We start from the raw sequence: 13,456 nt of genomic DNA, 5'->3' as shown, positions 1-13,456 counted from the left end.
GACACCTGGTAGAACTGCCAGACCGGTGAATGTAGTGAAGCAATTTTAGGAACACTGGTACGCCTAATGGCAACCGCTTTCTTAACTGTACGGGACAGTGTTTTGCTTCTGGGGTTTAGCTGAACGTTTTGGCCTAAAACAATGTGTTCGTGGCCATCCAGTTTGAAATTTCGACTCCAAACATTTTCAGATTTTCCGTTTCGGCGTTCTCATCACATTTATGATTCTTTACAGACTTTACCCACTGGATCCTTCACTGGAAACCAGATGTAACTCACACCTGCTAAAATCTTCTTGCACCCGGGAACAATGCAAGTCGACATCATTATGACTAAAAGTTTATTAAGCAAGCATTTCCAAATAAAACGACCGTATTTGACTCTGGTAATTGTATCCATGTCAGACTGTTGGGAGTGGCCTTGGATGGCAAAAGGGAAGGCAACAGCCTTTTTTCGGTTTTCTCTAGTCAGGTAGCACTGATTTCAAAATTTTCTCTTTCTACTGTATAGGCAGCCACGTTTTATTGAAAGCCCATTAACATAGGGCCCTTAAAATCCGTTTTATTTTTTCCCAAAATCCGTTTTTTCCGTTTTATTTTTTGTGCAAATTTTGTTTTTTTCCATTTTAGTTTTTGAGAATTCAGTTTTTTTACCCTTTGCTGTTATTTTAGTTGTAAAAAGAGTGTGTTTTTAATGTTAATGATTAAAATGTACACAAATAAAATATGAATGACCCTAAATTTATTGAGGTAACAGACATTTACTTTTCAGCACAAATACTGCATGACGCTAGGGGTGGGCGATATGAGCAAAAATTCATATCACGATATTTTTCACTGTCCGGACGATATCGATATATCGCGATATGAGAAAAAAAATTGGAATCACATTTTAGTACACCTTAGTTAAATTACAGGCAAAATATGTATTTTAACAGTAGATAACTAGAAACAGGTGAGGCATTTCATTGGACATAGACCTGAAATGTTTTTTTTTCTTTTTGCCTTTTTTTTCTCAAAAAGTGCAAACGTGCAACATGAGGTAGGCCTGAATGCACTTGTTATGTCTTTCCACTTTTTGCTCGTCTTGTTATGAGAAACGGCAGCGAATGAAGACTTTATTGATTTCTGAGTGAGAGCCGTCTTCGGGTGTGCTCTGTCTCCGGGAATATCTGTTGTTATAGTTTTTCTTTTTTAAATTAGTTTTTATTTTAATATCGTTTTCAATTTTGCTTTAAATTTCAGTTTAGTTTTAGCTAGTTTCATTAATGGTTTTGTTAGTTTTTATTTAGTTTTATTTTGCAAACACATTTCTATATAGTTTTTATTTTATTTAGTTTCAGCTTTAGTAATTATAGTTTAGCTTTAGCAGAGCGAGCAGAACACTTCCAGTGTAGACCAAAGCGAGACGTTTAATTTAAGTTTAATGTTTGCACAGATTACAGTTAACTCTTATGCAGACATCTTAATAATAAAAATAAAATAATGGTTTGAGATTGAACAAAGCACCAAATAAATAGAACTTAAAAGTATAAGAAACTATAAAAGTAAGAAAAAAACAATGAAAATTTTCATACAAACTAATTCATTAGTGTAAGGAGACAGAATAAAGGCCTACAGTTTGTACAGTATAAAACCCATTACGTCTATGGAGAGTCCCCACAAAGATAGTGGACCAGTGTGTGTGTATGCGCGCGCTTATGTGTGTGTCGTGTGTATGCGCGCGCTTATGTATGTGTCGTGTCCTGTTATTCATAGCCTAACGTTACATTGCGGGGAAATGTCTCCACGTGGATAATATTATTAGCAGTAAATGTTTTGTAAAAACAAAGATAATAACAGCAGCTTTCAACCTTCATGAAAACATGACATCTCAAACATACAGTACTTTAACGTTTAAACTTTAACGTTTGTTTGTGCTTGACGAACTTGTTTTGGTGTTGCACCCGCGTCTCGCAAATGAAACGGCATTCTAAAAATGCTGCGCTCCAGTTAAAAGTCGAACTTGCGTCTCATTACCTTGTTATTTCCCATTCCACCGCAAAAGATGCATCCTTTATGAACAGCCGCTTAGCACTAGCGATGTGTTCTACGTTACGGTCCTTCATTGAACGCGTCACAGGACAGCGGTTAATCGCCTCAGCAACTTCACGCATGAAGCGCCAAATCAGCCATTTCCTTAAACAGCGTATTCGATTCTGTATCGTCATTAGTGTTAACAGTTGTAAAGAGTTGGCTACCAAATTGAACAAAACAATATAACTGCAAAATTTTAATTTATGAATACGGTATCCTCGGTATCGCAAAATCCATATCATGGCACAACATAATACCGGTATTCACGTTCATACCGGTATAGCGCCCACCCCTACATGACGCAACATAACACTGCACTCTAAGTACTTCAAGTAACAACAAAATATGGTTATGAGCTTTAAACTGTCCAGTAAAATAAATTATATTTGTTTATATACGTTTAAATAAGTCGCACTCTGTCTCTCTCTCGCGCACTGTCGAGCGCGTTCTCAGACACACTCGGTCTCTCTCGCGCAGTGTCACTTCGCTTTTGTCCAGTCTGGCGCATCATAGACAGACGTTGTGTCGCCCAGATTTGCTTCCCCCTGTCTGCATTTTCCGCAGACATACGTTCTTCTCGCACACAAAAACAGAATTTCATTCCAAATATGTAAAATTCCGCGAAATTCCGCGAAATAAAGGTGAACTAAGTAACTTTTTTACCTTAACCGAACAGCTTTGGAGTCATTGTAATGTTTATATTACTGATTTCGTGTTGAATGGTGGTCGTCTCGCACCCCCCTGGTGCCTGTGAGCCGCAAAACCACCCTTGCAACTTTGGGCCGGCGGGCCGTGTATCGTGTGATATCAGGTCTCGCGAGGTAACGAATTGCTTTACGGCAAAAAACAGATCTGATAAAATTCTGATAAAATGAGCATCAAACAGAAATAACCCGGCGCCGTATACATGTGGTGTTCGAGGCGCACATACAATACAGACTGCCGACAGTTAAACAGGGCGCGCGCGCAGCTCTTAAAGGGGCCACACCTTATTTCCACTCGTTACAGCGTCCATCCTACTGAACAGGTACCGGTGTACAGGGGGAGGGGATCCGGCCGTGAGTGCGAGCCATCTCTGCGTGAGTGCTATTCACGACAGTACAAGTACCCCACAGCGACTCTAGGGGTCGCTGTTTGACAAATGGAATTCCTACTTAGTGCTGCTTTAACACTAGATTCCGCGTTAATTGGCCAATTTCCGCGATTTTGTCCAAAATTATAGGGCCCTATTAACATTTCAGGCAATCAGTCTTTTTTTTTTTTACTTGTATGATAAAGTGTATGTAATTTTAAAGTCTAAAAAATACAAAGCAGACCATGTGCTATGTCTTTACTGCTTTAATACACCACTTAAGTAGCTAAATAAATGAGTTCAACTGTAATGTTTAGTGTTGTCACGATACTGGAATTTATAAAATATCGGTATTTGATCATCATGATGCCATTTTCGATATCACAGGAAAAGTCATATCTGCCATACAAATATTTTATTAATTAGGCTATCTCATCTTTTTTGTCTATCCATTGAATTTCTAGGCAATCAATATTAAATCCTTAAAAAGTATGTGACACACATTGTAACAGTAATCCGTATGAATAAAGCAGACTTTAATCCAAGTCTACTGTAGAGAGACGACTACTTTACTTTATTTGATGAATAGGTTAAAATAAACTTAGGCTAATAAATCTTCATTGTAAAAAAAAAAAAAAAAAGGTTAATCCTTACAATTAAAGTTAAAAAAGTTATTCGAGAGCAGTGAGTGATTGAGTAAAATTATGCACAATCCCACAACGAAATTGAGAACTTGTAACAAAAACACTATTCAAACGGAGCGAAATGAAAGCGTGAGTGAGAGGAGGCGGGTGTGTCCACTCACTGTCGGAGAGAAGAGACAGAGAGTGAGAAAGTGCAGATGCTATTGGTGTATCGATACCGCGAAAAAATTAGTATTGGAACAGTTTCAGATGAGTATCAAAAAACCTATATTTTTAACACTAGTTTAGCATAATGCTTAAATTTTCCCAGTGTTATTTGAATTGTATACAAGGATAGCTTTTTAAATGCGGTTAAATTAACCATCATGGAACCTCAAAACTATTTTTGAACACTACATAGTGCATTTTGGCCTTCTCCATGAAGGATATATGCAACGCAGCCTTAAGCCCCGTACACACCGGGACGAATATCGGCGCGCGTTATTCGTCAGCGCTTTTCAACGCGTTTTTTTGTGTTCACACCCAAGCGATTCTCGCTGACGATGAGCCGAGTGAACATGCAAATTCATTCCCTGACATTAGATGGCGCTTGATGTAAAACAGAAATAGTCCTATTTTGTAGTCGCTGTCGCGTTTGTCATATAGTTCTTTATGTTCAGACAACGAGACCAGCAGCTCTACATTCATCTTGCCTCGCATCTTCCTCGTCTTATTTCTTCCCGGCAGTGTAGACCATAGATATCCATAATAAAGGCCATTGGCCAGCAGCGCGGACGAGACATCTAGCCTTTATTATGGATATCTATGGTGTAGACGCTGGCGCATCTTCTTCGCCGTTACGTATGTGTGCTGCTCAGCAAGACCGTTTTTAGTGTTTGAGCGCCCTCAAGTTGTGTTTTACTGTAACTTCAGAAGCTCCAGACACGTGAGCAAAAGCGCCAATCTCATTGGTCGGATAGTTTTTGACGCGGCGCGTCAAACCAAAAAAACGAACCCGAGGCGTTTTAAAAAAAATTACGCTTTTACGCGTTGCGTTTTTCGCGCCGGTGTGCACACTCTCATTGGCCCCCTTTGTTTAGTCACGAGGCGTTAAACGTCGGCGAATATCGCGCGTGAAATTCGTCCCGGTGTGAACAGGCCTTTAGAATTTGGCAGTGTAATGAAGACGCCTTTTGGGCCAGCCATCATTTTAGCGTGCCTTTGATGCCTTACAATTCTGTCTATCGCATCTCACTAGATTTTGGAACAGTGCAATTGTCTGGGAATATTTAGTATCATTACACGGCTCTGTGGAATACTTGATTCTGATTGGTCAATCTCGCCATCCGGCGGTAGGTTATTCCCAGAAAACAACCGCTGAAAACCGATAACGCAGGCTCATCCGGGTTACTGAAGTCAGCAGCGCTATACGCTTGCTAGGAACGTTTTTTCTTCGTGGAAGTTTTGCGTTTGGTGAGCTAATAAATATTAAAACTCAGTCAAATCTATATTTTGTGTACAGTTATTTAATTATGCCATCCAGTATCGTGGACCCGCTCTCTCGTTTCATCATACAAACGCAGCTGCTGTCATTTTGACTATTGTTTTGTACACTGTTGGATTATAAGCTACAAACAGGTACGATCTACGATCAAAAATAAAACAGTTTAATCAGGCGAAATGCTGTGTAATAGGCTAAGTGGTATGACTGTATACCGTATCCCTTAAATGTGCGTCTAGTTTGAACTTGCCGCTGCAACTGCTCTCTCCGCGAAATATTAAAATATTTCAACTCGGATCAATATTTCGTGTCTAATTATTTACATGGCAAGTAGCCGTGTAATGAGCGGGATAATGTATATCCAGCCGGTTGTTATCTCAGAATAAACCCCCGACAGGGTGATGAAGACCCTGACGCGAAGCGGAGGATGTAAGACTTGCATATTGCAGTCTTAACCATATACAAGGTTCACCTTATAATGAACTGTTATGGATTTTCTTGTTCTACTCTCAGCAGTATACGACTATTTCCCTGTGGTAGAGCTCCTGTGTGATTCCTGCACTGAGCTGCTGTGCTTGAAGTCGAGGCATAATGGCGTCTCATTAGATGGCGATAATGACAGCAGGGTGAGCCCTGAGGAGCCCACCCGGAGAAGAACGCCCAGAGAAACCTCACAGCGACTCTCGCTCCTTCACGCCTCAGGGGCCGATAGAGAGAGCTGAGGCTGAGGGAAGGAGTGAAAAGCAGGAGGAAGTGGGTGATTTGAAGGAAAAACAGAGGGAGAAGTGGTAAAGAGGGATGGGGGGTGTGTGCATAGACAGTAATCATTGCGAACAATGGTATTTTTTTTTCAAATGTCAGTTTTAATGTGCTTGTGCTGCAGCATTTCACTATAGTCTTCCTCGGAGAAGTCACGTATGTTAACATGCACTATCTCCACTCAACACAGACTGGATATTTGTGTGTCTCTGATTGTAAGAGACAGGTCATGAGGTTTAACCTGTTTGTGTGATCTAGTTTTGATACTATGTAAGCTCTGGGGAATGTGGTACCTGTGTGTTTGTGAACACATGACATGACCCGGGAGACTGTTAGATATGACTTCATGTGCTTTTTTTCTGTCTATCTATATGAAGTGAGCACAAGTGCAAGCGGTTTACAAACCTCTAGAGTGACCTGTGTGTTTGTGTGTGTGTGTGTGTCACTCAGGTCCTATGGAGGAGCTGCACAGTTTGGACCCGCGCCGGCAGGAGTTGCTGGAGGCCAGGTTTCTGGGTGGAGTCAGTGGAAACACAGTGGGCAGCACTGGCAGTGCTAGCGGAGGAACCAAAGTTAGTAGCCGAGTTTACCACCGGACTGTTATTTCAAACACACAAGTTTTGCAGACAATGGTTATGTCTGAAGGAGAATGTAGTGTTTTTGTATGGAAGGCACCATTATGCCTCGTGTTTGATCTAGAACAAATTCAAGGACAGTTTAGAGCTCACCAAGCAAATATTGACCATAATGCCTATTGACTATAATACATTTGTAAATGTATTTGTTTTAGCTGGTTCTTCAGACACCATTTTTATTCACCAATCCTTGCACACAGGCTTGTGGGATACAATAGGCCGAGGGTTTTCATCCGGGTGTCCGCAGTGGAACTGCTGGAGTCCGTCGATTAATGTCCGATTACACAAGTTTTTGGTGAATTTATACATGGGTAAAAAACATCACAAATATTTTTTTGTTAAATTAATAGGGCTGTCAAATGATTAATTGTGATTAAATAATAATATATTTTTTATTTAATAATAATTTAATAATAATAATATTAATAATAATATTATTGTATATTATTATTATTAATAATGTTATATTATTATAATAATAATAATAATAATAATAATTTAATTAATAATAAAAGTTTTTTTTACATAATATATGTGGGTGCACTGTGTATAATTATTTTTTATATATAAATACACACAAATATTTTCATGTATATACTGTATATAGATTTATATATAATTTATATTAAATATAAATATAAATATTTTATATATAAATAATATTTTTTTCTTAAATATACGTGTGTGTGTATATATATATATATATATATATATATATATATATATATATATATATATATATATATATATATATATATATATATATATATATATACAAAATAATTATACACCGTGCACCCACATATATTATGTAAAAAAAACTTTTATTTTGGATGTGATTAATCGTGATTAATCATTTGACAGCCCTATAAATTAATATACATGGGTAAAAAATAACATCACAAAGTCGAATTTAAATAAGCACCCTTAAAAAAAAAAACAAGAACACACTCAAGTGTGTGTAATAAAATCATACTGGCGTAACGCCACTGCGTTTGTGTTTGCGCTCTGGAGAACGTCAGATGTTTCTATTTATTAAAACAAAACTTTTGTTTTTGCAGCGGTGAGAAATGTAACCAATAACAGTCATATCTGTTGATCTCTTGAATGCAATGGCCAATCAGAGATTTTTAATTTAGTCAGAATCCAGTCACCGCTCAAAACGCATTAACAAATCCTCTCATTCACAAACAAAGACGTAAATAAGCAATTCATTATGCAGTCTAGACTACGGTACTTTATTGATTTTACTGGAGCTTTGTGAGACCGCAAACTGAAATGAGTGTCTGCTTTTTCGGTGAATGTAAAGGGAGCGGTATTTGTGCTCTTTCGAGGCTATATGTAATCCTTTTTTTTTTATATATATAATTTTCATGTCAAAATAGATACGCGTGATGTAAATGCAGATTAATAGAAACATATTTGTATCAATCACTGATCTATATAAATGACTGGATTGCTCATCAGGCGGTGAAGCCACCGGAAGTGTTCGAGCGGCTATTTTACTCTTCCCCATTGTAGGGATGCACGATGATATCGGGACAACATCGGTATCGGCCGATAAAAGCTTAAAATGACCATCATCGGCATCGGCCGATATGAATATTTGTGCCGATGAGTCTTGCCGATAGGGTGGCGTGTTTCCTATGCGCACGTGACGACCGTGAACGAAGCATGAGCGCCAGCAACTTAAACTTCCAACTAGGGGTGTGCGTATCACGGTTTTTGATCGTGGACGATTAAAATGTCTCCACGATCTGCTTTTGAAGAAAAATCATAGTATCGTGCATTCTATCAGTTCAATTCTGGCGCCTTCATCTCAACATACTGTACAACGCGACGAACATTCACATCACATGTAAACGCAGAGGTAGAGTTACACTCACGGGAAACTGCAATTCACAAAAGTTCATTGTTTGCATGTGCGTCAAAGTCTTGCTGGTTAAACATGTCATTCACGTGCTGATGCGCTGTTCTAACATCCGCTTTTCTGAGCGCGTTCCACGCGACGCTCACAGGAACTAAAGCCGTCACAGCGCCTGCATACTGGACTAATCTTTCGAGTCTTATTGCGCTGATACTGTCAAATACACACAAGGTTTACATAAACAAAGTTGGTTATGTCTAAAGTAAAAGCAAACAGAGAAAATCTGCTTGTCAAATGCGTGTATATTAGACGCGTCGCGTTACTCGCGTGCAGTTCTTAAAGAGACAGTAATAATATTCTGCCGCTTGTCTTTAAAGAGATACTGCACCCAGAAATAAAAATTCTGTCTATCTAATGTTGTTTCAAACCTGTATTCATTTCTTTCTTGTGCTTAAATATACTATGGAAGTCACTGGAGTACAGCAACTGTTTGGTTAGCCACATTCTTCCAAATAACTTTTATAATTTCAACAGAAGAAAGAAACTTGAGAGAGTAAATGATGACAATTTAAATTTTTGGGAGAACTATCCCGTTAATGTTAATAAAACAACAAAACACAGAGGAAATCACTCACTGCTCTTGACTGAGAACATTAATAGAAGCTTTAATAAGCTTTTTTTGCACTTAAAAAAAATATATATATATCGTTATCGGTATCGGCATCGGGCAAAATTAGTTTGAAAATATCGGCATATCGAATATCGGCCAAAATCCTATATCGTGCATCCCTACCCCATTGATTTACAGCCAAAACATTGACCTAAAACCACCCGATTTGCAACGTATCAGTTGCAAAGGATTAGATTTATGATATATACATGTAAATTAATTGTTACCTCAGATGTTACACAATGTTTATGGTCTTTTCGGAACGGATAAATCAATATATTAAAATCGAAAATGTGGGTGTGTCTGCACACTTCCGACCTAACTCAAAAATATCTTTCTTTTGTTTGGTTAAGAATTAACACGGTAGTAAAGCGTGCCGGTGATCATCTTTAGCTTCAGCTCATGCAGCTCAAAACAGCAATGCAGGACTGACATATTACATAACACTATAATGAGAACAGTGAAATCAGTGAATATTGTTGTGTGTTGTATCTGTCTTATCATTACTTTTCTATGTTGTTATTATTTGTGGACTGTAAAAAGTCATTTTTTGTTTTTATATCTTGATTTTAGGTTGCCTTAATAATAACTGGCCTGGGACAACAGATGAAAATTAGCCTGTTGAGCTAACTCTGACTCATTTACAGTTATTTTACTGTTAATTAATGAGCACTGTCCCTGTAAAATAAACCAATAAATGAAATGAAATGAAACAGTATTGTATTAAAACGTTGTGAATTGCATTATTTTATTTGTAAGGCAATCTTTTTTTTTTAGGTTGGCCATAGGAGTGTAAAATATTTTTTTAAACTAGGCTGTACTGTATATGTTTATTTTATGTTGAAGTGCACATGCATTTTAATGTTGAGACTTGTTTTTGTAATCAGGCTCTCAAAAATTATATAAAAATTTGGATTTCGATTTATCAGCCAATATATCGGGTTTCTGCTTTCAAATATAAAGAATTATTGTATCGGTCCAGTACATCCTTAACTGGATGCAGACGTGGCTTCTTTCCTTTGGATTCTGCTTGATAAGGCAGCATTTTAAATGTTCATGGAAGAGACTCATGTCTTCCTACTTTCGTAATGAGCTTTTTGAAGAAAAGATTTTTCTGAAAAGGAGGACATTGTGACCGTGAGGTTCATGTCAGGTTACAGTGGACCTCACGCTGAAACACACAATTCTCTTTCGCTGTTTGATGTATTCTTGCTTGTACAACTGTCCTCTCCTTTGAGTTGTCAAATCATTAATTCACAACATCTGTTGCATGAATACCTCATATTCATCCGCCTTTACTCTCAGCTGGCTCATCTGCTTTGATTCATGTAAATGTGTTTCTCCTGTACAGACCTTGACAAACAACGAATGTTCCAATCACAGTTTCGGTAGTCTGGGCTCCTCCAGTGATAAAGAGTCAGAGGTAAGTAGTGCTTTTTTTTTTTTTTTTTTTTTTTTTTTCTGTATGATTGTAATCTTTAAACCACATTCCTGTTATATATTTTGGCATATTTCAAACAGAATATCCAAATATTGCAAGACAATACACATCATGATTCATTACAGTTAGCGATATAGACTGATGTTGTTGCCCTTACTGATTAATCAGTTGATATTTTATAACTTTAAGATTAACGGCATTTGCCAATCATTTATTGGCCAATTAAAAGGATAGTTGAACCAAAAGACTTTCGTTCATCTTCAAAACTTAAAATGAAGATAATTTGAAAGAAACCTGAGAGATTTCTGTCCCTCCAGTAAAAGTCTGCAACCAAACCTGACATTTCAAAAAGCTCATAAAGACATTGTGAAAAGGGATCAATATGAATCGAGCGGTCTTCTGAAGAGAGACTAATGTTTTATATGATGAACAGATTAAATTTAGGCTTTTATTTACATATAAACATTCATCAACTCGCATGCACTGAGCAAAGATTTAATATCATCAGTAACATCACATATAGTGCTCAAATGTGCTTGCTTAATGTACAAGAACCAATGGCGTTTGTTCTCATGTCAAGCTAGTACGGTTGAGTTTCTGTTTACCATATGTGATGATAATGATGAAATTAAATCTGTTCGTCACAAAGTGATTGGGTCTCTTCAGAAGACTTGGAGTAACATTACTTTTACAATGTCTTAGAAAATCCACTGCACTTTCATTTGTATACTTCAATGGAGGAACTGAAATCTCTCCAGTTTCATTAAAAATATTATATTTGTGTTGCGTGCCGTATATCATGTATATATAAAAGGGTTTGGAACGACATGAGGGAGAGTAAATAGTCTTTTATGAGAAGTAGTCATTTGGCCTAGTCGGAAAGGTCAATCGATGGCCATTTTCTGCTTTCAAATCTTTTATTAGTGAATTTTGAGTAAATATTTGTTGAATAAGTGTCAAGAACACGGCTTTTATTCTTGGTAATCGACCTTCAGGGAGTAGACATTGTATAGAATGAAAACAAGACTGTGAAGGATAGACTTACAGTCTTTATAATGGCAAGCACTGCATATGGTCCTTCTGTACTTCTATCCAACACAGCCTTGTTTTTATTACGGTCAAAAAGGTATATTCCCAAGAAAGAAGGACTCCATCCTGTTTTGAATTTGCTGATCTTTGGCAAACTCCTCAGAAAATGCTTATTCAAAAGTACTCGCACACAAAATATCGTCTGTCTTCATTCATCATAGCAACTAGATCATGGGAATCATCCTTCAGGATGCTAATTTCCATGTAGGCATTAGGAGTCTTCTCGCCGTTCAAGAAGTGTGGCGCTCCTACTGTAATCAGGGAAGCTGGCCACTCGAGACGTTTGCATGTGATTGTCATTCACAGTCTTTTTGGATAAAAGCTGTACAGATACAAAGAAATAAATAGATGATCAGTAAAACGTTAATTGATGCACTGAGGCATTTGCTCCAAACTGAGATCTATAATGGATATGCTTTTCTAAACTGCTCACGGTTGAGTCCTGATGAAAGCTGTTGTTAATAACTCAGTTCAGCAGATGGTGCAGAGACGTTCTGTTGTGTTTTCTTTGAACCAGAGCGTTACAGAGAAATTGATGCTTGTGTGTGTGTGTGTGTGTGTGTGTGTGTGTGTGTGTGTGTGACTCAGGCCGATGGGAAATGTTCCCTGTAATGAAGCTCTAGTTTTGTGTGTGCTGAGGGCAGAGCTTCTGCCTCATAGAGGATGCTGTGTCACTGTGTGTGTGTGTGTGTGTGTGTGGTGTGTGTGTGTGTGTGTGTGTGTGTGTGACTCAGGCCGATGGGAAATGTTCCCTGTAATGAAGCTCTAGTTTTGTGTGTGCTGAGGGCAGAGCTTCTGCCTCATAGAGGATGCTGTGTCACTGTGTGTGTGTGTGTGTGTGTGTGTGTGTGTGTGTGTGTGTGTGTGTGTGTTGTAGCAGACTCAAGCTGGGTTGGCATCTGTCATAACCCCAAATAGTTAAACCATCAGCAGGCAAAGCACTACACATGTACACGCACTACACATGTACACACACACACACACACACACAGCATCATAGTAAGATGAATTGTCCTCCCCTCCCCCCGCACAACACACCTGCTGTGACATAAATCAGAGCAAGAGGAGGAGGAAGCCAATGAAGCGAGTTATGAAGGGAGAGAGAAAGTGAACTGGGATGTTGAGAATAAACTTCACTCTTGTGGCTGTGAGCTGCTTATTATGCCAGATGTCAGACACCTAGATACTGTAGTAGACACACACACCCCTGTCACACACACACGCTCCCACTGCATTAGAGCTGACACACACACACACACACACACACACACACACCATTGTCAGACTTTCACTCACATTGCAACATGCACCCAACACAGCACCAAAACCTCCATTAAGGCCCCACCTCAAGACTATATACACTAGATTACCCATAATCCCCTGAACGCTAATCACAGCCTCCGACACCTGCAGCCTGAAGCACATGACTCATTTAATGCAGGGTGATTTGCATATTCATGATGGATTTGAATATATATATATATATATCAAGGATTATATTTTCAGTGACAGGAATGAAGATTATGTAATAATTCAGAACATTTCATGCGCAGAAGTGTCTTCTATAGCCTCTGTCAAACGAAGACAGACAGTTGGAGAAAGTGCATGGATGGGTCTCTGGTTGAAGAGAATAGTTTTTTTTTTTTTTTTTTTTGATGCATTGAATGAAATGTGCCTGTTTGTCCGTAGGCTCTTCTAATTTGAGCTTTAGTGATTGTATTGCAG

General features: G+C 38.3%; 1 protein-coding gene across 8 annotated transcripts in view; it reads left to right on the top strand.

The window, feature by feature from the left end:
• The window catches only part of tlk1a (tousled-like kinase 1a), a 61,224-nt gene that overhangs the window by 23,535 nt on the left and 24,233 nt on the right, over nt 1-13,456 (top strand). For 7 of the 8 annotated variants that reach the window (XM_056268967.1, XM_056268968.1, XM_056268966.1 and 4 more), the window contains 2 exons: nt 6,480-6,601; nt 10,553-10,624. In XM_056268967.1, coding sequence (XP_056124942.1) covers nt 6,480-6,601; nt 10,553-10,624 — 194 coding nt within the window. Of the gene's footprint in view, nt 1-6,479; nt 6,602-10,552; nt 10,625-13,456 lie in introns of those variants that run through there. The other variant, XM_056268973.1, reaches the window with a different exon arrangement.

Source organism: Rhinichthys klamathensis, unplaced genomic scaffold, assembly GCF_029890125.1.
Source record: "Rhinichthys klamathensis goyatoka isolate OS25496 unplaced genomic scaffold, OSU_Roscu_1.1 h1tg000279l_1, whole genome shotgun sequence".
NCBI classification, from domain to species: Eukaryota; Metazoa; Chordata; class Actinopteri; order Cypriniformes; family Leuciscidae; genus Rhinichthys; species Rhinichthys klamathensis.
This window is presented reverse-complemented; position numbering and strand designations above follow the sequence as displayed.